The sequence below is a fragment of the Ambystoma mexicanum genome, chromosome 6q, assembly GCF_040938575.1.
Source record: "Ambystoma mexicanum isolate Mex_15411 chromosome 6q, UKY_AmexF1_1, whole genome shotgun sequence".
Lineage (NCBI taxonomy): Eukaryota > Metazoa > Chordata > Amphibia > Caudata > Ambystomatidae > Ambystoma > Ambystoma mexicanum.
Genome location: NC_090937.1, coordinates 221,493,251 through 221,518,202, shown reverse-complemented (window position 1 = coordinate 221,518,202; position 24,952 = coordinate 221,493,251). Strand labels below are relative to the sequence as shown.

The window sequence follows — 24,952 nt, the reverse complement described above, 5'->3', positions numbered from 1 at the left end:
CCTAGATATTTGTAGGAGGGGACCACCTCAATTTTTTCCTTGTCCAGAAACCATTTGTGGTTTGTATTTTTTTTTCTAGAGCTCTTTCCTATTATCAGAATCTTTGTTTTTTTCTTGTTTATTTGAAGATTGTTTTGCTCCATATATGCTGCCAAGTTGTTTAGCTGGCGCTGTAGGCCTATCTGCGTCTGGTCCAGTAAAATGAGATCATCTGCATATAGTAGCCATGAGATATTCACATTTCCCAATTTAGGCGGAAATGACCTTACTGAGAGTTCAGCTTCCTTAAAATCTCCCAAATACGCGATAAATAGGGCCGGAGCTAGCGGACAGCCCTGCTTTACTCTGCGGTTTGAGGGAATTTCTCGAGATAGCATACCTTGGGTATTAAGGCGCACTCTTAATCTGGTGTTCTCGTGCAGGGCCCTCACTGGGTTCAATATCTCCTTCGGGCATTTCCATCTTTCCAGTTTACTCCATAATCTTTCCCTGTCCACTCTGTCGAACGCCTGCGACAGGTCTATGAACGCCATAAACACTGGCGGCGCTCCTTGTTTTACCTTCACTTTTATAAGGTTTAACATGTAGATGTTCACTGTAGTGCTTCCGTTCTTAAGGAAGCCCATTTGGAAAGGATCATTGGCCAGCGACATCTTGGCCCATGTTCAAAAGTAGGGTTGTGAACATTTTCCCTATTATGTCCAGGAGAGCTATCGGGCGATAGTTGCCCGGTTCTTCCCTGTTGCCTTGTTTGAAAATCGGTACGATCACCGCTTCTGTCCATGATGGTGGTATTGCTTGTGTTTCTCTGCAGTGATCAAAAAGAGTACTGATGAAATCTGACCATGCCTCCGCATTTTGTTTGATGTCTAAGTTACTGAGGCCATCCGGGCCCGGCGTCCTTGATTTCTTCAGTCTTGTTATTGCCGAGCTTATCTCTTGTTTGTCAGATACATAAATCCATCGTGGACCTTTCGTTCTTTGTGTAGGCCCTGCAGTTGATGTCGGGGCTTTGAACAGAGCTTCAAAAAATGTGCCCATTTTTCTACGCTCACCGCATTGGTAAATCTGTTGTCTATTTCTTTGTTGGGCTTTTTGATGAGTGCCCAAAAATCGCTGGTTTTCCTGGTACTTAGCACCCTGAGCATTTCCTCTGCATCCTTCTGACACTGGACCTGTCGGTGCCCTAAACTCCAGGATTTATATGCCCTTGTTTCAAATTGCAGGTTTCTCCATGCTGTCGTAGTGTGGAGTTTCTTAGCTTGTTTTTTAATTTTTCTTAAGACTCTTTTCTTTTCCACTACTTTTTTTATCATAAGCATGGGTATTTCTGGTTATAGTGAGGTTTCCCCCCTTCCTTTTCTTTCTGTGCTGTAACAGGACCGGTAGGTAGTCCGGCCGTATTGTTTTCGTTTCCTGCGAGCGGGCTTCTCTTTTGTAGGCCTCCGTGATGTTTACAATGTCCGAAGCCGTTAGCCGCAAGCGAGTGAGCTGGTTGTTCACCTCTATCGAGTGTTTGTAAGTTTGAGTTGGAGGGCGTGCTGATGACCATGCGATAGTTACCAGGTTATGATCACTCTCTATGGTTCTAACTACCGCATAGTCTTCTATGTAGTATAGCATACTTTCAGACGTGAAGACGTAATCGAGGATAGCTTTCGATTCTCCTCTCTCCCAGGTGGGTATCATCTCCCCCCACACTCTCGATGCTGCGACATTGTGTAGGTTTCTTGATTTCATTAAAGACATCCATTTGGCTCCGCTTTCTTCAGCTTGTGTCTGAACTTTCTTCCCCTCATTGTTTTCTGTGGTAAAGTTGCAATTGGAATTTAGATCTCCACATATAATTATGTGTGTTTGTGGGTCTTCCACTTGGATATTATCAACCACTCTTTCTAATTTTTTGCAAAACTCCGTGCTTGATGTTCTCTGTGGATTCCAGTATACTATTACAATTGCGATCTTCTCTGTTTCTGATCGACTAGTTCCCTTCTGTTTTTTGCTCCATGTTGTTAAAACCGCAAGAATACCATATGATTCCATTATTTGCTTTATGATTTCGATTCCTGATCCCATTCGAACGGCTATTACTAGCCCTGCAGACGGAGGGCCAAAGATTCCTTTTGTGGCCGCTGAAAATGCTATTTGTAAGCCGTCCAGTGCAGGTTTCGCCATTAGCCATGTTTCCTGGAGACAAAGTATATCAAAAGCTCCACGGTCTTGGTTGCCTGGATTTGTTAAATGATGGTGTCCTCTAGTATTCCATGAGGCCATTGTCAAGGTGTTCTTTATCTTTGTTTGATAAGGTTCAGATGGAGGAGGTCGCTTTCCTGGCTCTCCTCCTGATGGTTGCTATTTATCAGATTTTGACTTTAGTGCCGCTTTCAACCATTTCCACAGGCCTTTTGGTTTTCTTGAATCTTCCATTTCTGATCCAAAATCTCCTCTTTCTTGAGTATTTTTGTACTTCTTTTCCTCATTTTTATTGCTGTGTTTCGCTGGTCTCTGATGGTGCTCTTTTACTTCTGAGCCAGATCTGTTGTTATAGTGTTTCGTGCTCTTCCAGACCGGAGCCTCCTGTCTTACACTCGTGGCGTAGCTCTCTCTTCTTCTACTTGGCTCCCGTCTGTCCTCTCGGTTATTATATTTCCTATGTCTGAGGCTTCCCTCTTTGTTTTCCAATCTTCCTTTAAACTTTTTCTGCTTTTCGGGTATCTGAGGCTTTGACATATGTTGGCGTCTGATATCCTCGCTCTCCTTGTTTCTACCACTTCTTGTACAATGTTTTTTCTCTTGCCTGATTTCTGTCAATGTGAAGCCTATCTTTTTTAGTTCTTTATATGGCTCATTTGTAAAGCTCTTTAAAGCCTTGCCTTTAATGTGGAGGTATGTTTTTGCTTTCTGATCACGATGATACGGTTCTATCAGGAGGAAGTCGTCTGTGTTCAGATGTTTCAAGGAGTTGATTTTGTTCACCGTTTTTAGAACTGTTTTCCTATTTAGGATGATGTACATACTTTTACATGATGATTGTTCTAATTTGAACAGTCTGACTTCTTCCGGTTCTGTTTCTCGTCTAGTGGGTCTCTCTCGGATTGGCGTCCTTTTTGTTTTTTCCTCCTTCCTCCCCGCATCTTTGTGTTCTTTATTTTTTCAGGGTTTGCTGCCGTCTATTTTCATTCCTTTCTCATTTTTCTTCAGTATTTTCCAGGCGGATCTGCTCCATTTGATTTTCTCCTTGCCTTTCGGAGCATATTTGCCCCCTCTTTTTGGGAGTTTTGAGTTCACTTGGGGTTGCTGCCTCAGTCAGATCTCTCTTTGGGTGTTCTTCTTGGGATGTGTGCTCATAGTCTTTTTCTTGTACTGTCTCTTTTTCTGTCTCTGCTTCTGGATAGTCTGATAGGTCCATTAATACGCTTGTCGTTAGAAGCTCCTCCACCATTCTTGGGGATTTTTCTATATGAGTGACCTCTTTTTGCGTTTTTGTTGTATTTTGAATATCTCAAATTGGGGTCTTGGTTAGATCAATGTTAATCTTTTCTTTATTGCCCTCTGATGGTGGGGTTTTATTCTTCAACGTTTCTGTTTGTGTTGCCAGCTGTAGGGCTATTTTTTCTTTTTGATCTATCCTAGGTATTGTTGGTTTTTGGGCGAGTCTTGGGTTTTGCCTTTGCATGGGGGGATCTTCTGAATATATGGATAGTTTATGCTGGTCGAAAATCAGTTCCATTTCATCCTTCTCCTTCATTGGCCATGTCTGTGTTGCTCTTTCCGTAGTCTTTTTTTTTAGCTTATTTCTCTGCGCAACCTCCTTGAGTTCTGCCTCCATGTGTGCCCATTTCGTCTCCCACATTGATGTTTGTTTTTCATTTTTGGCTTCTACCGCTGTTAAGTAACCTTCAATAAACTCAAATTATGATAGTAGTTTCCCTAGGATGGGTGTATTATCTTTTGTTGCTTCGTTTATTGTTTCATAAATTTTCCAAATGGGGCAAGAGCGATCGTAATTGCTGCCATAATTGTTGTCATATCTTGTTTTCTGTTTGGCGATTTTTTCTGTGTGTCCATCGAGATTTCACTGTATCTTTTGTTTTTCCCAGGTGTTTGTTCTTGGTTGTACGATTGCAGGTTAAACTGTGGAGGGATTTCCAGACACATGGGTGTCCGGGGGGGGGGGTTGAGGTTAGTCGATACACCCCGTGGTTCCCGGTATTGCTTGTTAATGCCAGTGTTTTTTCCGCAGTTTGAAATGAGCGATTTTTGCTCCTGTTCGGATGGTGGACGTGAATTTTTGTCCACGGCTGCTCACTCATTTTTCCCGGTGCCCCCTGTGTTTGAGGGTACGCCCTCACCCGCTCCTCATGTAACTTTTCCTGCCCCTGGGTTTCTGTGGCTGACTTCTTTTCTATAGGGTTTAATATTTCCTGTTGTAATAGGCTTCTATCTTGCTGTAGTTCTGACTCGGCAGAGGCATTTTTCAATGGCTGAGCGACCTCTTTTAAACGTTGAGGTGTCATATCTTGCACTGTCTTGTCTGAGTGTTTGCTATCCTTCCCGTCACTTAAAGGGGGCCTAGCATTTTCTTCTCCTGGTTGAATTTTAGGCTCAGATGTTTTAGGGTCCTGAGTTGGATTTAAAGTTCTATCAGATCCTTTTTCAATTTCAATGTTGGTGTTGCCTTTTGAGTTTTCAGTTTTCCTTGCTTTGTTTACTGGTAGGATCCCTTCTACCACTTCCAATATTTCTGCATCAGATAATTCTAGATCTGAATCAAGTTTCCGTTTGTGCTGTTGTTTCTTGAAGAAGTTCATCAGAGCGTTTGAGATTAGAGGGTTTGATGAGGTGTCTGTTCGATTTGCCCCCTTCTTTTTTGCCAATTGTTTACTTATTTTTTTTTCTTTTACTCCAAGGCTTATGTCCGTGCCTCTACTACTGGACGGCACATTTCGATTTGTTTTTTTTTTGTTTCTCGCTTTCTGCACCTTTTCCTTTTGTTTTTTACTGCAAGTTGTTTTAGTTGTCTTTACACAGGGCGTCTTTTTGGTGGCTGGCAATGTGTTCCCCTCAAGATCCGTCATACTCCCTTCCTCCGTAGTCGCCAGTTCAGATACACGAATTTCTTCCCTATTGACAGGGCATTGTGTTAAGACAATGATAGCAGGTGTACCTTTATCCTTTGTTATGTTGTTTGTTGCTTCATAGAATTGTTGTGACTCTGTTTGAATCTGGGGATGTATTTGAGCTGTTATCAGCATTGACACTTTCCCCTCTCTTCCTGTTTCACCGTCGTGCGGTGGCTGCAACTCAGGCTCTTTTATCTGAGCCCCTCCTTCTCCTGTCACACCCTCGGGGGCTTCACTGTCCACTGCACACATACTACGCAGGTTTGTTAATTGCTCATCCGCCGTCTCTGGAAATGCCAACTTCGCTATGTTCTTGTTTATGGCCAGGCTTGCCTCATTCGGCTCACATGTATTGGCTGGGCGGGCCGGAGAAAGGGCCAGCCCAGATTTCCCTCCGGCCGTCTCGGCTGGAACACCTCTCGCCAAAGCGGGCCTCCGGCCTCTATCCCCGACATATACTGCCGCTCCCGCCTGGCCTGCCAACAATGTAGTTTTGCCCAAAGCTGCTGTCTTTATCGTTTCCTGCTGAGCACTAATAGCAGCCTTTGGCATTTTCTTTAATTTGTTTGGACGTTCCGGGGGGCATCCGGAAGAAAGTCAAAGAGGGAATTTGTGTGCGTGACACATGTCGGAGTGGATGTGGCGGCGGCGGTATTGTTCTTACCTCGTTTTAATAGAGGTGATTTTCTGTCCGACGGGTGTTTCAATTTACTTCTAAGACATCTAAGCTCCTGCTCATCTGCATCCAGCATCTCCATCTCCACGATTTCTGCTTCTGCTGCTGCCGCTGTTTTGTGGCTCCTCTCTGGGGAGTTAGTGTCCGTGCCACTGCCCTTCTGCACTCTCTGCATGACTGCAGACTGCTTGACTCTGTTGGACTCCGCTGATGCTCCGCTGTCCGCTCCGCGGACATGGTAGTGTTTTTAAAGTGGGTCCGCCCAGAGTAAAGGAAACGAAAAGCAGACTCTGCAGACTGCTCGACTCTGCTGGACTCCGCTGTCCGCTCCGCGGACACGGTACTGTTTTTAAAGTGGGTCCGTCCACAGTAGAGGAAACGAAAAGCAGACTCTGCAGACTGCTCGACTCTGCTGGACTCCGCTGATGTTCCGCTGTCCGCTCCGCGGACACGGTAGTGTTTTTAAAGTGGGTCAGCCCACAGTAAAGGAAACGAAAAGCAGACTCTGCAGACTGCTCGACTCTGCTGGACTCTGCTGATGCTCCGCTGTCCGGTCCCCGGACACGGTAGTATTTTTAAAGTAGGTCCGCCCACAGTAAAGGAAACGAAAAGCAGACTCTGCAGACTGCTCGACTCTGCTGGATTCCGCTGATGCTCCGCTGTCCGCTCCGCGGTAGTGTTTTCAAAGTGGGTCCGCCCACAGTAAAGGAAACGAAAAGCAGACTCTGCAGACTGCTTGACGCTTTCGCATTATGATGAGTTTGTTAGTTTTCATTTGGCTTCTTCAATCTCACTTTGGCATTTCTCAAAAGTACAGGGACAAGGAAGAGGGATGTGGTGATAATGCTTCATTAGTCCTTGTCCTTTTCCCCTCAATGCAGTACTTACAACCCTATGCTCCATCACATTATGTTGGCGGACCCCATGATCCGAGTGAATAATAATACTAAGGATTATGGTTAGTGGCTGGGTTATATGCCTCCAGGAGGGAAGGGTAGGGTGAAGTGTCCCAGTAAACCCTCTGATGAGGAAGAGGAAGAGGAAGAGGAAGAGGAAGAGGAGAACTAGGAGTAATGAAGATTAGCAGTGAGTAATGGGATAATGAGCCATTTATAAAAATAAGATGCAATGACCGGTCATTATTTGCATGCTCTTTAATATCTTTTCACTGAATATTCTAGGGGCCTCATTACGAGAATGGAGGTAGCCATGGAGCTGTTAGCTCCATGGCTGCCTCCGTTCCGGGCTCCATTACCGGGTTCCTGCAATGGGGACTTACCGGGTTACTCCGACATAGGACCCGGTAATTCCTCCTTGCAGGAACCCATCCCCATTCCCTTTGAGCTCCCATAGGGCTCAATGGGAATGGGGAGGGAGGTAATAACGGGCAGATTACATCTGGCCCATTATTGCCTCCCTCTTCCCTTCGCGGGACCCGGAAAGCCTGGTTTTACCAGGCGTGCGATCCGGCCCTGCGATACGAAACTCGTAATCGGCCCCCTTCATTCCGGGAGAGGTTTTTTGCCCTAAATTGTGTTTGACTTTCCATGTTGACTTTTTGGAAATAAGAAGATGGCACTGGACTTTGGTAGAGGGCTGTGATGGTTATGCTCCCTTCTTTGATTTGATGGTATATTGTTAGCTGTGTGGGAGGGGCAAGAGACTATGGGCCTCATTACACGGTAGGCGGTAAGGTTTCACCGGTACCGGTAAGGGCACAGGTACCGGTAAACCCTTACCGCCTTACTACGAGGTCCCTTTGCGGGATTCGACCTTAACGGCTGGTGTAGACCAGCCGTTAAAGTTGGGACCCGCAAAGGGACCTTGGTGCTAATTAGGGCACCGCAATTTGCAGTACCGTAATTAGCCCCTTCCCCATCCCCATTGAGCCCTATGGGGCAAAAATGGGAATAGGGAAGGGCCATGGAGAAAGGGGGAATTACCGCCCCGCCAACCTTGGAATGGGGTGGTAATTCCCCTTTTCTCCATGTTGGTACCGGTATGGTACCGGCAGCAAACATGGTGCTAATAGCACCATGGTCTACCGCATTCCTTGTAATGAGGCCCTATTTCTTTACAGGTGTCAATTTTTGGCAATAGTTATTAAATAAAGAATTTTAGGAGTTCAGTGCAATTAAGTAAGTAAAAAAGAAAATATAGCTTATGCAACTTCAAGCACGGATTAACCAGAATTTACTATGGACAATGAGGGGATTCAATGGATGCAAACAGTCAAAACCGTAATTTTATTTTGCAGAACAAAGTGTTTCGGCATAGCGATTTGACGCCAGCCATTTTGGTGCGGGGCCTTCGCCACAGCTACCATTTAGGCTTGTAATGTTGGCCTCAGCCAAAAGGGAGCAGGGAGCTATCCGTCCTTTGATAGCACCGCAAACAGTAATATACTGGTGCAGAGACCTATCTGTGCCAGGATCCTACTGTTTACTTAAATATATTGGGCCTCATTACGAGGTAGGAGGTAGCCATGGCTCTATTAGCACCATGACTACCCCCTTACCGCATTCGGGGTCCGTGTTCCCGGAATAGGGATTTACCGCCCACCTCGTAATGAGGCCCATTGTCATCCTAAGCACTAATACCTGCAGTGCTTTGGATGACTGTATATTTTCACCAGAGCAAACATTGTCCTGGTGCAAAAATGCATTGAAATAATGTTTTTGCATAACAGCATTTTTTGCCCTAGTTCTAATACTAGGCAAAATTGTAGTTGGATCTGTGTATAGTTTCTTTAATCTAACCGAAGGAGTTAAGGACATGTTTTTTTTAAATAAAAAAGATAGTATTTATCTAAACAATGTTGCTCATAAATGAAGTTGACGCATACGTTTATGAAAATAAAATGTTGTTGAAAAGTGATAAAATATTATGAAAACTATGAAAACTGATAAAATATTATGAAAATGTCTATTTCTTTTTTAATTTTTTTTTTATTGATTAGTTGAATTTAATCAACCTTACAATAATAAATGTATACATAAAAAAATAAATTCATACTAAAAGGTCTTAATAACATAACAGTCAATCATACAATTCTCAAACAATTTCTAAAAGAGGAAAAAGAAAAATGAATAATAGACCTGAAATAGGAAAAAAGGAACTAATATCTACATATTTCCAGTTCATGAGCTGCACATCTATACATATAGACACATTCACAGTTCATTCCCGCAATATGTATTCCCAATTCATGACTTGTTAATAACGATTTCCTCCACAAGCATTTACAGTCAATAAAATGCAGTTGGTTACAGTTGGAAATACACTCAATGTTTGCCCCTCTTGCGAGTGATACTACTTTCAGGTTCTGATGTTAAGTTCAGACTCCTTAGTAAATTTTACCGTGGCATACTGTATCATTGGTTTATTACAGCTGAGAATGATTGTCCAACATATGTTTTCACTAAGGGTTGAAAAAAGTTGACAATATTTGCCAAAGTGTGTCTGTCTCTGAAAAATCAGTCTAGGACACTGGGTTATGAGATGCTGCAAGGTCTCAGGAACGTCTTTTACAGCACAAAACCGACAGATATTATCACCTACAGACATTAGATGTCGTTTCATTAGGACCTCTCGAGTCAGCCATAAATTAAAACGTAAGCGCATTATTGCGTGCCTATATATTGGAGTCGGAGATCTTAATAGATAAAGGGGCAACGTTTTTAGTTTCTTAGGTGGAAGTCTATCGTGATCACCTCCCTTATACTGTAAACATTTATCAAGCGTATTTATCCAATCCGCCTGGTACAGCTTCATTTTGGCTTTTAATGGAGAGGTGTCTAAAAGTTCAAGTGTGATATCAGCATGGCACAAAATGCAATTGACTTTCCTCAACCAAGTCATGATAAATCCATCCTTAATTGATAACATGTAAGTGGTAAAAAATTGTAAGGTAGAATCTGCTGAGGTTGAAAGAAAACATTTCCTAAAAAATCCACAAAGTCTCCAGTTGTATGTAGCTTGAAGAGAGACTAGGCCCAGCTCATACCTAATCCAGGCATTTGGCACACAACCTGGTAATTTCAAAATTCTTTTCCAGAATTTGGCTTCCCATTTGTCAAATTCAAAGTTTGTAGTGCTAGGCAGAGTTTCTAGACCATATAATAAGGCCAGAATTGACTTCTGGATCCAATAGATCCAAGCTGGCTTGATGGAGAATTTCCCAAATTTTGCCATGATTAATTTGGCTTGTGCGATTGCTGTGTCCAGTTTTCTCTCAAGCCACTCCAGCTGAGTGTTAACATTACTAGTACCTTCGAAGCACATACCCAAGTAGGTATAGTATGGGACTATTTTTAATGCTACTTGATCAATTGTCCATGTGAAACGCCTCAACCCTGTTTTTGTAGGACAACAGGTAACAATGTGTTTTTTTTTTGGTATTCACTCTCAGCTGGTTCAGATGGATGTATTGTTGGAACGCCATTAGACGATTTTGAAGGCCAATCTGAGTTTTGGCAATCAAAACCAAGTCATCTGCATACATGAGTGCTTTGATGGTATCTTGGCCCAGTTTTGGAGAGTCGGACACAATATCAATGAATGCATCTTGGAGATCATGTATGAAATAATTAAAAATGGACAATGCCAACAAGCATCCCTGTTTCAGACCTCTTGCTGTTTTTATTGCTGTGGATACCACTCCATCCAGTGAGAGTCTGACCTGAATAGATGTATCTGAGTGTAAAGCATAGATCAGGTCATAAAGCACCTTGAGACAATAACAATAAAACCCTTGAGATTGAGTCAAAAGCTGAGTGCGTATCTACAAACGCAAAGAATACCGGTTGTTTGAAGACATGAAATTTGGCCTTAATTGCGTTTAAGCAGACCAGGTTAATGTTGGTCCCCATTCGCGCAACAAAGCCAGACTGACATGGATCTCGCAAATGATTTTTCGTAGTCCAGCTATGTTTAAGTCTATTTCAAAGAACAACCCTAACACATATGCTCATAAATGAAGTTGACACATACTTTTATGAAAATAAAATGTTTAAAAGTGATAAAATATTATGAAAATTACGTCTATTTCAAAGAACAACCTAAAACATATGTTTTCCTACACATATGGGCACCTACACATGATTATTCCTGTTTACCAAGTACGTAAGTATGCCCTTTTGAGTAAAACCTATATATGCTTATTATTATATTACTAAGGTTTAAGCTTAGGGAACTTAAAAGGCTGCATTTTGTTTTCCCTTGAAACTGGCTGATAAACTCACACATGGGCCTCATTACGACTCTGGCGCTCCCGTGTTGAAGGGTTCCGGTACGGGACCGGTCCCCTTCATTACGGGATCGCCGATTACGAGGTACCCTTTGCGGGACCCGGATAAGACGCCTGGTAAAATCAAGCGTCCTTTCCGGGTCCCGCGAGGGGAAGAGGGAGTTAATAACGGGCCAGTTGTAATCTGCCCGTTATTACCTCCCTCCCCATTCCCATTTGAGCCCTAAGGGGGCTCAAATGGGAATGGGGACTGGTTCCTGCAAGGAGGAATTACCGGGTCCTTCTATGTCAGAATGACCCGGTTATTACTCATTGCAGGAACCCGGTAATGGAGCCCGGTTTGGAGGCAGACATGGTGCTAATAGCACCATGGCTACCTCCAAACTCGTAATGAGGCCCATGGTGTTGTTCCCAATGAGTAAAAGAAATAGCTGCAATTAACAGACATGTTTATATTGTTCTTAACTTGAAATAAGTTTTAAAACACGTTCAATTTAGCGAGAAGAAACCAAAGTGGCCATGTGCGTTTGGGGATTGCCATTTGTCTTCCGTTGGGGGTAAGGTTATTATAACATGTTCCTGAATTGCAGACATTAAAATAGACATGAACAGCATGTCATTTAACAAAATGAAATTAATCTCTGTTCATGGCCCTTAGATGTGATAAGATGTGCTTTAACCCGTGTATGATGTCCAAGCACTGGAAAGGAAGTTAGGGTGTGTAGATCCTACTTTTAACTTAAAAAAGAGCGAATGACATTTGCAATCTCTTCCTTTGAAGGTCACTTGAAAGCTAGCCTTAAATGGGTCCTCATTTACAATGGTAAAACTTTCGAAGCCTGCCATATGCCCCTGATATCGCCTTCATGTAGAGGGATAAGCCACGGTATTGCTGGACAGATTCCTGGTTATGGATCTACAAAGGCACATACATATTAGTTCCCTTTGAATGTATTCAGATGACTTACTTTGTAAAGAATTAACACAGACATTCTTTAGGTCAGCCATATTTTAGGAGTTTGAATTGTCAGTAACTTTTTAGGAATGCATGGTGCAATTATACCACGTGTAAAGATGAGAATGTTGTCTTTTAGAAAATAGATTTCAAAAGTAAAATGGGGCATATGTGTGCACACATGGGTGATTTTGAAAAATCACACATCCCCGAATTAGAGGAAAGCAGATTATCTGCAGAAAGAAGCGAGCAGAAGGGACCGAGAAACAATGCTGGAAGCAGAGCCACCATGCCTACAGATGGATTTGAGTTGTGGGAAAGCAGAATTATCTGCTGATATTCCAGATAGAAGGGAGAATTTTCCCTGAAAAAAGTCATCCAATTTGACCAATTTGCACATAGCTCCCTGTTTTGTGTCTAACCAAGAAGTTTGAAAAGTAAATTGAGGCACATAAAAATATTTAGAAGTTACATCCCAGTAGAATCCAAAATAAAATGCAGGGACCGGTTACGTCTGTTAACTACAAATTAATAAATGCATTTCCCTGCCAATTGCAACAGCTAAAGGATCTCACTGAATCCATGAATTCAGTCTGGACATAGACTTCATAGATGAGAAGTTGGTTTAAATAATCCTGATGGTCTGTAAAAGCCTGAGGTTGACTAGAAGTCTTTAATGGACATATTTTCTCACAGTCTGAGAAGAGGGGGCATAGTGCTATTAGGGAAAATAGGTAGTGTGCGAGTCAGATTCTCCCTTTCCATTTGTCGGAGAGAAATTAGGCATCACTTGAACAAGGGTTTATCCCTTTGCTGCTGGCTTGCATTTTCAAAGAACATCCAAATTAAAGTATTGACAATAAGATAACATCCAAGTTCATTAGTGAAGAATTTGCAGATTCCCTTACTATTTTGATTTTTCTGAAGCATATGATTTTATGACATTCCAAAAATAAAAACGTATGTCCTTTTCCAACATTTATTTAATGCAAACTTGTCTAAATGCTGTTGTGATTATTGCATTTACCATTTCAAGTGAGTGAACAAATTTAACAAATGGGCTATTTTGAACAAATATTAACCTTCTGAATTAAAGGTGACCATTTGTTTTTAATGCTAGCTGAACCCTGTGTTTTTTATTCTATTTGTTAGAAAGATAAAACCTGGTAGAATGTATTATTTTGGTCACCTTCCAGTATCAAGGCATGTGAAATAACCTAATTCTATATTTTAAATACATTTAATTATTATTGCAAAACAGCTTGTTTCTTCCACCGCAGCATAAGAATTTGCATTGCTGTATGTGAGACCATTACACTGTGTATGAATAACAAGAACTTTATAGTATTGTAAATCTTCTTTTGGGGGATTGTTGAATTGTTCTGAATCTGGTGACACCCAAATAAAGTGCAGTTGCACATCTTGATATTTTATATTTTATTCTGGATATTGGCATAAATTGTCTTGGTTCACGCTAATTCAGTTTGCTAATTGACTGACCACAGCTGAATGGTCTGCGGACACACCACAGAGATGGACACACCCTCAATGCAATTTTCTGCAGCAATGGGTTCTCCACTACTGCCTCACTGGTACCAATCCTGTGGAGAGACCAAACTAGAAAAGACTTGATATAGAAATATGAACACAACTACTATAAACCACCAAACCCAGTACCGCCCAACTAAACTAAATGTCACAAGATACTGTTAAAGAGAACCTCCAAACCTGGATCACAGAGGCGTTAGGCCAAAAGGCACCCATAAAAACGTACAAACCCACACCAAAAATGTGCAGCCAGATTGTTGACAGAGGAACTGAGAGGACTCAAGAAAACAAACTGTAAACTAGAAAAGACATGCTAAAAGAATGAGAACCACCTGGGGAAAATTAACTACAGCGACAAATTTGGCAATACAAATTGGCAGTTTTGAAAGACAAGAAAATACACTATGCTGCAAGTATTCAATCTGAAACAAACCCACACGAAGGAAATGTACAGAACTATAAAGGAAATAAAAAACCCAACCTCACGCAGCAACAACACTGTACCCTCACAAATGTTACGTGACAGCATTGTGGACCACCTTAGAGAAAAACATTATTGAAATCAATCCAACAGGCTATAGTCACATCCAGTAAGACCACAAACAACACCCTCCCAGAAGCTCGAACCACAAGAACCACAATAACCAGTGCAACATTCAATCAATTCAAACCAATAGGTGAGGAAACTTTCAGCAACCTACTAAAAGAAACCAACATGACTGGATCAGCCAGCGACCCATGCCCAGAGGATATCTACAAACAGCTCCTCACCCAAGAACACCAGACCTCTACACCCAACTACTAAAGAACCTATTTCTGAACTCTGAACACCGGAATAGTACCCAAATCACACAAATCAGCTTATATTAAATCACTGTTAATAAACAAGGTAGGAAAAACAGATCACCCTGCCCACTACAGACTTATATCAAACCTACCCTACCAGCAAACATCTTGGAAAACCACATGTACAAAGAACTGCTCAACCATGTGAAATTCAGTGGACTACTTGACCGGTCCTATGTTGGTTTCAGACCCATGAGAGGAACTCAATCAGCACCACTCTTCATTTGGGACGACCTAAAGATCAACGCCGACAACACTACAAAATGTATCCTCATACTACTGGACATATCAGCTGACTTTAATATGATCAAACACACAAAATCAAAAGCCTGGAGCAATCCAACATTCAAAACTCTGCCATACAAGGGCTGAAATATTGCCTCCCTGATGGAACCTACCACATTTCACATTAAAGACAAAAGACGTCACCTGCGGCATACCACAAGAATCAAGCCTCTCCCCACCCCACTGCTCTTCAAAAATGTACATAGCCCCTCTAACGAAGTTCATACAAACTTATGGACTGACATCCTAGAAATACGCAGATGACACCCAGCTCATTTCAAGATGACTACTCACAATGACCCTGATAATGTCCTGAACAAATGCCTCATCAATATTAATACCTAGAAGGCAAACAACAACCTTAAACTAAACTCCTCCCAAAACAGAAATAATGATAACCCCACAAGACGACAACCTAATGCAGACATCTCTCACCTGGCCCCGAAGTATGTGAACTCAACCGGAATCCACAGCAGTGATAAACCTATGAATAATCATAGACAGTGGTCCCACCCTGGAACTACAGGTCAGTGCAATAGCCTCTACTATCTTCGACTAATAACAATGATCCTACCTTACCTCAACTTCCCATGCCAAACCTTTGTTTTCCATCCTTTGTATTATCAAGAATAGAGTGTGCAAAAGTCTCTACCTAGGAATGCCTGAACAGGTCACTGAAAAACTGCATTGCATCCAAAACACAGAGGCAAGACTACTCCTGAGACTAAATAGAAGAGATTGCATCACCTCACCCTTGAGAAGTCTACAGTGGTTACCAATCAAGAAACAAATTAAAATTTCTAAGCCCTTTGCATTGGTCATAGATCACCACACAGACAAGGGGTCGAATTACTGCAAGTAAAAATCCCCTGATATGAACCCAGAAGAACCTTAAGATCTAGCACTGACCATCAAATAGAAACAAGACACTACAAGAAAATTAAACTAGGAGGAACAGCCGCCTTCATTCTTGCAGCCAAACTATGGAACTTGATCTCAAAGAAATCAGGACAAACGTAGACCACCTAATCTTCTGGAAATGGCTAAAAACATGTTTTTCGAACTTGCTGGGATAAAAATGAATCAACAACTACACAATGCCCACCCCTTACGTGTAGGTCACTTCAACCCCACAAAATGCCCAAACAACATCCACAAAGGCATTGAAACTCTATCCCGGGTGAATGAACCATGAGGCTTGTGACAAACAAACCTTCACCTCTCTGACTGATGTTTCAAGAAATATGCACACAAGCTTCCCTAAAGGATCAAGAGACCCTAGGAAACCCAATAACTCCTAGCTCAAACCCAGACATTCTAGATAATACCCAATTCATGTACAGTTTATCATCCCCTACACAATAATCTATATTATACTAACCATTCATTATTTTTAGTCTTGTCCCACTAATGCCCTACAAAAATAAAACAATAGCATAGCTGCACAGTATCCAGAGACCACCTAAAAACCTGCTAGACATTTCTTTTTCCCTACCTCACCACACACTTACCACACACACACAGATTGCTTGAGAACCACATTGCTAAACACACAAACCGCACATCACTCTCAAACCAATTTACAAATCCCAATAGCCTCCAACACCCAAAACCACAAACAATGGACAACATCCATCCAAAAACAATTGGCATCCAGTGTACAACACAAAGCACACCCAGAAAGCACACACGCACAGATGGCAGTTACTCCTGGCTCTACATGCATCAACAGCTGAGCACAACACCTCTCTTATCCCTCTCCTCTCTAACCAACTCACCCCACTTTGCCTTACAGAGCCATGAGAGCACATGGAGGCCATAGAAATGGTAGCGGTTCCGGTTATAAATCAACTTACCTCATTGTTTCATTACGATTTTGTCGGTAGTAGTAAAATAGTCGATATTTGGAAATACTTCCTGATTTACTACTCTGCCTGAGTATGTGTTGTGGAACCCATTTACCAAACGAAACGCCATATTGTAAGTGGAGCCATTACTTCCACTTACAAAGGTGATACTAGCCAGTGTGGTATTACTGCATGTAGTCATACGTTTGGGACGTCAATGGGACTTCTAATGTAGAATAACCACAAGGTTAAATACTAATGTAAATTACTGTGACCACATGTGCTGACGTAAAAAGTGTTTAGCGTTCCTACCACAGCTCAAATAGCCAAATTCATTATGAGTTCCTCAATTTTATAATGCCATTAAAAAATAATGCTAAAAAGAAAATGGAATCTTTCAGCATACAAACGCAAAAATTACCTGAATTCGAACTTCATGAGCTTTTGGTGGAGCAACTTCTATTTCTTCAATAGAAAAGGGTTTATTGGGTTCCCAGCAAACAGCAGCTTTGCATTTTATAACCTAGAGAAAATCAGAAAGACACATCAGTAGAACAACGCATTTTGTTATTACGTCTCAAAAAGGGGAAATATTTGATGAGACTGTAAAGCTGTTGTTGTAGAGGTACAAGATGAAAATACAAGTTTACTGGAACCTTAACAGTAACAGATTCTACTTCAGATAGTGGGCCTCTTTAGGAGTTTGCCGGTCCAGAAACAAGGGTGCCAGTAAGCTTGCAGGCCCCCTTGTTTACGGATCGGCAAACTCTGAGTCTGCCTGCCGTGGCCGCTCTGCCCGACAGGTCTGACCTTGCTGTGCGCAGTGGCCACGGTAGGCAGACCCATCACCGAAGCACAGTTTGCAACGGTGCCGGTATTTCCATGTCCCCCCTCCCATAAAGTCCTATGGCACTCTATGGGAATGGGGATTTACAATTTACCGGTGCCTGACTTCCCGGGCTGCCGGATTCGTAATCAGCCGGTGGTCCAGGAAGTCAGTTGCCGGTAAAATATTAATTACATGGTGTTGTAAAGTGATGTGTGCTAGGAGTGGGTCTGAAAGATAATGGACCATTCTGATAGTTGATACTCCCATCTCCTTCCTTGTCTCAGTACTTACTTATCTTGAAGTGAGTACTCTGCAAACCTTCCTTTTTTTCTTTCTCAGACAAACGGTAGGCCTTAATACTGCTCTCCCCAAATACAGACAATGAAGGCATTGGCACCCATTCACAGAGAACTAATTTAGCCCTTGCCAGACAACTACGTAGAGCACATTGTATGAACAATTTAAATCACAAGAGGAGGTTTTGAAGTCTATGAACTGACAAATGTCAAACTGTGCAACTACAAACAACTGGGCTATGAGCCTACAGCAGCATTTGACCAATCTGTGATCCTGAGCAATTAAGTATCAAAACAGTGGGCACGCCAGTTCCATCTGAAATGCAGGCTGTGCATCTATTGTGTCTGGGCATGTTTATGCGTTTTATCGACCTGCAGAATGCATATACCAAAAAACAGCCATCCACTAACAATGTCTTCACTTTGCTGTCACCAGCTATCATTACCTATTTAAGGTTTTTTCCTTTTGGACGGTTATTGTCATCTCAGGTAATTAACCGAGGTGGATGGCTCCCTGGCTGATCTGCTACATGAAATTCTACCATTTGTGCAAAATTGGACAGTCCATGCTACTTAATGTCACCAGGAAGTTGTGGGCAGTGGCCTTGTGTGCAGATGTTGAGGAACTTTGGCCTGGGAGTACATCTGAGGAAAGTTGCGTCTTCCTGGGAATTGCAATTCATTAGAGCTTTGTCCAACAGAAACACTGCCCACACATTTTTCCATCTTCTCTCAAATATTATGAGGTTCAGAATCATATGGCAGGCTCATTATGGCCCATTATGCCTCATGGCCCATGCACCATTCTCATATGCCTTAAATCCACATTATATAAAAGCATCATATTGCTTCCCTTCTTTATTTTGAAGAGCACCAAAATGCAGGGAAACTGTTTCAAAGCACAGGAGGAGGATAACATTTGCAACGGAGCAGAGTACAAAAGAGTACATCTCTAAATGAGACGATAAGTTTGCACAAAATACTGGAACGGGCATGGAAGTGAAACCGGAGGAAAATCTTAGAAGGTTGCAGACATCAGCCGAGGCTTGAGTTTACTGCAGTATCTGTGGAAGGACAATGAGGATCTGATTTTTACCAGGAGATTGTTCAGATATTTGGAGCCAATGCCATGCCAATTTCTGTTGACCTTTGGTGCACAGAGCAAGTTCAAAAAGCAGATCTAAGGTCCCTGTTAGGGACATGCCTATTTAAGCTGGACATGAGGTAGCTATCGTCTCTGTTGGCTAGGTTCTTGTGGAAAATGCCCTCTGTTGGCTAGGCTCTTGTGGAGAATTCCCTCTGTTGGCTAGGCTCTTGTGGAGAATGGCCTCTTTTGGCTTGGCTCTTGTTTCTTTGTTTGCTAGACACTTGTGGAGAATGTCCTCTGTTGGTTAGGCACTTGTGGAGAATGCCCTCTGTTGGTTAGGCACTTGTGGAGAATGTCCTCTGTTGGTTAGGCACTTGTGGAGAATGCCCTCTGTTGGTTAGGCACTTGTGGAGAATGCTCTCTGTTGGTTAGGCTCTTGTGGAGAATGCTCTCTGTTGGCTAGGCTCTTGTGGAGAATGCGCTCTGTTGGCTAGGCTCTTGTGGAGAAATTTCAATGGGAAGTCACTTCAGCATTTTCAAGGCTGGTGTGGTGGCTTAAAGGAGTACATTAGTCTGGCAGACTTGAACTGGAGCAGTTGCCAGATGGAATCCTTGCTGAAATCTGTGCAGGTGGAATTACGATAGTGTAGCGATTCCTTGCTGGGTGTCAAGCAAATTCAAATTGTTTCATTGACATTTGCTGGTTTATTGAGCAAACTATAACCGGGACTGGCAGGATCCCAAGCACATCAATGCAATCATCTGCTTTCAAGAGACATGGTCAATGGCTATTGCTCACAAACAAGGTTTTTTCAGTTTTTATAATTCTGCTAATCATACAGAGAGTAGTAGACAGTGTGGCGGATTGTTGCCATCGGTTTAAAGTGATATTAATCGCAGTGATTCTCTGTTGGAAATAGAGAGTGGAGACATTCAGCTCTTACTTTGGAAAGTGAGTAAATATATTAAGGTGTTCATTGTTATTATATATCTGCAGCCCATCGGGTAAGAATTGTATAAATTCGGCGAGTTCCTCAACCATTTATTCTCGTATGTAATTTTAATTTTCAATTTGGAAAATATGGATGCCTTGAACAGTTATATACCACGGAGGTCGATAAATGAAATATCACTACCCCACTATTGAAAAAAAATACCTTCCTGGCATAGACTGGATGTTAAGGTTGGCATAAACATTAGCTCAAAATGGGATCCTGCTTAACCCACTGATAAGACCGAAACACACCTAGAACACGTTTTGATAAACAGTGAAAGCTGGTCTCTAGTTATAGATTTCAGAATGACTGTGAGGATTGAAAATCAGCATGATCCCATGTATGCCTTATGGGAAGCACCTGCTACTGATACTATCTTTAATACAGCAATATCCTATTTTAGCAATCTTAATATGCCGGTCTAATAGCACAGCGAGGAAAGCGCTTGCTTTGACATTTGTGCAGAGCCTGCTGATGCAGGTTCAAATCCCAGCAGGGCCAAATTCAGCTTTTCATCCTTCCAAGGTCAATAAATGAGCCCCACACACCGTGGGTAAGCAGTGCTCAGATACCTGAGAGTTCGGAGCGCCATATAAATGCTAAATTATTTAAGTTAAATGGGCAAATACCATATTATTATCATTATTATTAAATGTGCTTAGACCATGACAAGGTTTCACTGGCCCTACAACATCAAAGTCTCTCTATGACAGGTACTGGAACTTTGAACAATTGGTAAGAAGTACTTTAAACTACTCACTACCTCACACCCACGCATTGCTGGTCCAACATTTTGGTATGATAGTAGTTCCAATTACAATTTTAATACACAATGCTATTTTAATCCCGCAACTCACCTGGCACGGATTTTAGGGTGCTGCACACTACTTCACCTTAGCAATTATATTAATGATGTGTTACTATAATATTGATATAACAGGAAAGGTAAATAGCAAGAATAGTTTATCTACTCTGATTCCCGTTGTGGAATGACTATCGTCGTATTTTATGTAACCAATGTTGACATATCTACTGTGTATTTTCTTCTATGCCTTGACCACCAGGCCATTTTGGTATGCTATTTATACTCCATTTTTTTTATTTTTTGATGATTTGATTTGATGTTATTGCTTTGGCATTCACCCTTTTTGTTAACCCATGTATTATGTTTGGAAAACATAAATATTTGTACAGCCTTGAAAACAACCTACCGTCGAAACACGTGTCGGCTGAACATATGATTAAACTAGCAAGCAGAACCTTGAATGAAATTCGTGAACATTTCTTATTGACTACCATTGTAACAAAGAGATTTTTACTTTCTGGCTGTGCTCTGCTCGCCAATACTACTTTCTGTTTAAATTCTATCATTTGGGATGGTTAGGGTACTACCGCCCACTGTTGGCATCACAGCCAGCCTATGCAACAGCTCAAAGGGCACTAGCATCCCGTAATACAGTCATACCCTACCTCAAAATTAGTCTTCCTATATTATCAATGTTCAAGTCTAATCAATTAGTCTTTTTTTTATATATTTTTTTATATATATTTTGAATGTATGTTTTGTATTTTTCTATACGTAATGTGTTTTTATATGCTAACATTAATGAAATTGTGTATTCATTACTGAGATAATTCTAATTTGGGTTTAACTGCTGATAGTTTTCCTCTCTATATCCAACACTCTCTTCCTAAATACCTTCCTTCTAGAGCGCTCAGCTACCTCAAACTCTCTGCGGGTCAGACGCTTTTTCAAACAGAGAGTGGTGGGTAGATCTCTCTCCTCTGCAGGTGCCTCCCTCTGGAATGGTATCCCTGCCCCTCTCAGACTTGAGCCGGATCACCTGAAATTCCAGAAGCTGCTCAAAAAAGGTCTCTTCTGCCTTCTCTCTCCCTTTTCCATGAAAATCTACATATCTGCTCATCCTGACTGGTGGTGTGGCAGTCATACAGGCTACCACCCCCCCTTTCTTGACCAGTCACCCTGCTCTGCCTTCTGGCCTAACCAGCACTTGGGTCTGGGACTGCACCTGTGTAGCCCTCTGCCAACCTCACACTTACTCACAGCCCTGCTGCCCTGACTGAACTTCTTCTCGTACCCCTTCCCTGCACTTATCACCTCACCCTCTCCCCTGCAACTCGTTGTTGCAATTGCACCATCTAAATGTCACAAGGCCTATTACGATTGTTTGTCTTGTCATCCTTCTGTCTGCCCTCCTTGTCTTATGATGCTGAGGACACACTTGGATAGAGGCGTGTTTTAAATACCAAATCATATCATAGCATAAATGCCCCTATCAACGACGATGCTCTTCTGAGGCCGTTTAACTGTCTTGCGCACATTATGCTGCTCACATACAATGGCTATTGAGGAGGAATCTGGTATTAATGAGTATTCCCTGAAGGGATCAATCATATCCCTTTTCTTACATGAAAGAGTCTGTGATAAATGTGAACCAAGTAGGACAGTGGTACCTTTGGTGTCTGATATCCTTTATTTCTAAACGGCAACTGCCGAACCTGTTGGCAGTAACCCCACCTACCCCTGCCAGCCTCCGCACTCGCCATGGACAGAGGACTAGGTCCTCCCTAGGCATACAATAAACATAAAGATGGGATGCTACACTAGGCAATCATTTTGATTCCCCCAAAGGCTATTATAGAATAGGAGCCTTTATTTTGACTCTGAGGCAGTGTCCTGAATTCTAGTTGACTATTGTAGGGAGGAGAATAGTGACATTTTCATCTGTCCTGATATCAACACATATTCAGCCAAAAAGTCTGAAAGAGAGGCCTCTTTAGTGACCTCATCCGCTAAGGTTCTTCCTTTTGATACCTCATCAAAAATAGGTTAGTGGGCAGCACATTTGACTATTGGTATCTGTTTCAGTACCCTAATTGCATCTAGCTGGGCCAAAAAATTGATACTGTAAGTCAGTATATGCAGTGTGACACTTTGTTATTCTACTGCTGCAACCTGGGCAGAATGCCCATTTGGCAATCAGGCACTTCCTAAAAGAGGCTGAGGTGTTGTATATTGTCCCTGAAATATACTGTGATCCTCACAAAGTAAAACATGTCCTGTGTCGCAAATCTCTAGCAACACATGGCAAAGGCATATCTAAAAATACTGGAAAAAGAGAATGTGATGTAAAACGGTGGGGCAATCTGAAATAATTTTTAATCAAAAGTGATAGAAATTAGTAGTCTATGCGGTGACCCACCTCGCTTTCCAGAGCCTTTCTTGCATTACCACCTTTTGTTTTCTGTGTTTGCCCCACCCCTCCCATGGGAGTAAAAGACTGCCAGTATCCTTGCATGCTACAGTTCTAAAAATGTCTGCCTTGGCCAAAACCCAAGAAGGGGACAGGACCACGCCCTGCATCGTTATACCCTACCTGCTGGGCTTGGAGGTCAACTGCATATCTTTGATCTCTCTGAATACGCCCTTGAGCTAGGCTGCGGAGGAAATGTCAGAGGATGGAGCACTCTCAGGCACCCTGCAGCTCCCGGGTTTGCTGATGGAGTGGGATGACAGGATGCAGGTAGACAATGATGGCAGAGACGATGCCCCGGTATATTGGAGGAAACACCATTCTGCCAGAGGGGCACCATTGGGGGACACGGTGTACATACGCATAAGACAGCAAAGAATTCAGGCTGTCATAGTAGCTTCAGAACAGCGACTTCCATATGGGAAGTGCGTCTGCATTATTTTGGCAGCCTTTGGTATATACTTGAGAGGCTCAAGTGCAGGTTGACTTTTGACTAAGTGCCTGCCATGTCAGAGCTGAGAATGGGGAAACATGTTGCCAAGATGAAACATTTGGAGTGCCGGAAGTCCTCATCCTCCACATCCCTTGAAAGACAGAGGAAAAAGCTGAAGAAGAAAGATGGCCTTTTTGAAGAACGATTGTTAGACATATTTAAGCAAGCAATAAAGCAGGACGGGATTTAGAGAAAAAAACAAGAAATCTCCCTCTTCTTCATTGTCATCCTGTTCTTCGTCCTTGTCTTTCTTTGATTCTTCTGAGGAGTATTTTTCTTCCTTAGATGGCATGCAAAAGGGGAGGTATTTAGATAAAGAGGATGTAGCCTTATTCTTGATATAGGTGATAAATTATATGGAATTCTCAGATCCTGAACCCTCCACTCTCTGCCTGCCGACAGGGCTACTATATCTCCTCCACCTCAGTTTAAGCATCCATTGGTCAGGGCTACTTCTACTCTCATAGGTGAAGCAGGAAATATTGAGGGAATAGAGGAAGCCAGAAAAGGTGGCTAGCCCAGGTTTTATGGCCAAATTCTATCCCTGTCATTGGAGGACAAGTTTCTTCTGCAGTCCTTTCAGTTGGATTCAATCCTGCTCAGCCTGGTGGAAAGATTGTCTTTGGCTTTGGAAGAAGACATCAGTGAAAGCACAGATAGGAAAGTGGATGGGGCCCTGAAGAAGGTTTATGGAGAAGCTCCACTAGCCCTTCCAGTGGTAACTTTCGCATCATATATGCAGAGACAGTCCCCAGGTGTCCAATACCTTGTATGATGGGACTGATCCCAGGCCTGCACTGCAGGATATCAGGACACAGATCGAATTTATGTCAGATCTGGCCTACAGTGGGGTCAAGGCTGTAACACATTAAGGGTTGGAGTACAGGCTCCCATCAAAAAGCTACCGCTATGTGGATCCCTTTTGAGAGTCAGATGCCAAGCAATGATACCTTGGAAGTCAAGGTTCATGGAGTATTCAAAGCTTAAAAGCATGCTGGGAAGCTGAAAAAAAATCAGAGATCAAGTCAAGACCTTCCGACCCCAGTGAAAGAATATGTAAGTCACAGGAGTCTTTTTCCTCAATGAGGCTTCATGGTATGGAAGACAGGCAGAAATGGCAGCAAAATGACAGAAAGCTGCTATTATCTCCCAAGAAGACTCAGGGATCCTGATGCCAGGCCTGTTGGATTGTGGCCCGATGGTTCCATAAGCATTGACACAAGATCTCTACGGATTCCTGGATCAACAGGTTGTTCTGGTGGGTCAGCACGAATTTAGCCTGTTTCGATTCCCATCAGGGATTATACCTACTCTCTTTCCAAGACGACGATAGAGAAAGGAGGCGATAGTTCAGGCAATTCGAGATCTTCGCAAGAGAAAAGACATTTGGAGCGTCCACCTGCCCCCCTCCCTAGGTAAACATCATTTCCAGTTCAGGGCTCTTCCATT

At 42.4% G+C, this 24,952-nt stretch overlaps 1 protein-coding gene across 3 annotated transcripts in view; it reads right to left on the bottom strand.

The window, feature by feature from the left end:
* LOC138515909 (alcohol dehydrogenase 1-like) overlaps positions 1 to 24,952 on the bottom strand; it is a 162,396-nt gene that overhangs the window by 115,514 nt on the left and 21,930 nt on the right. For all 3 annotated transcript variants that reach the window (XM_069630670.1, XM_069630671.1, XM_069630669.1), the window contains one exon: positions 16,950 to 17,051. In XM_069630670.1, coding sequence (XP_069486771.1) covers positions 16,950 to 17,051 — 102 coding nt within the window. The remainder of the gene's footprint in view (positions 1 to 16,949; positions 17,052 to 24,952) is intronic.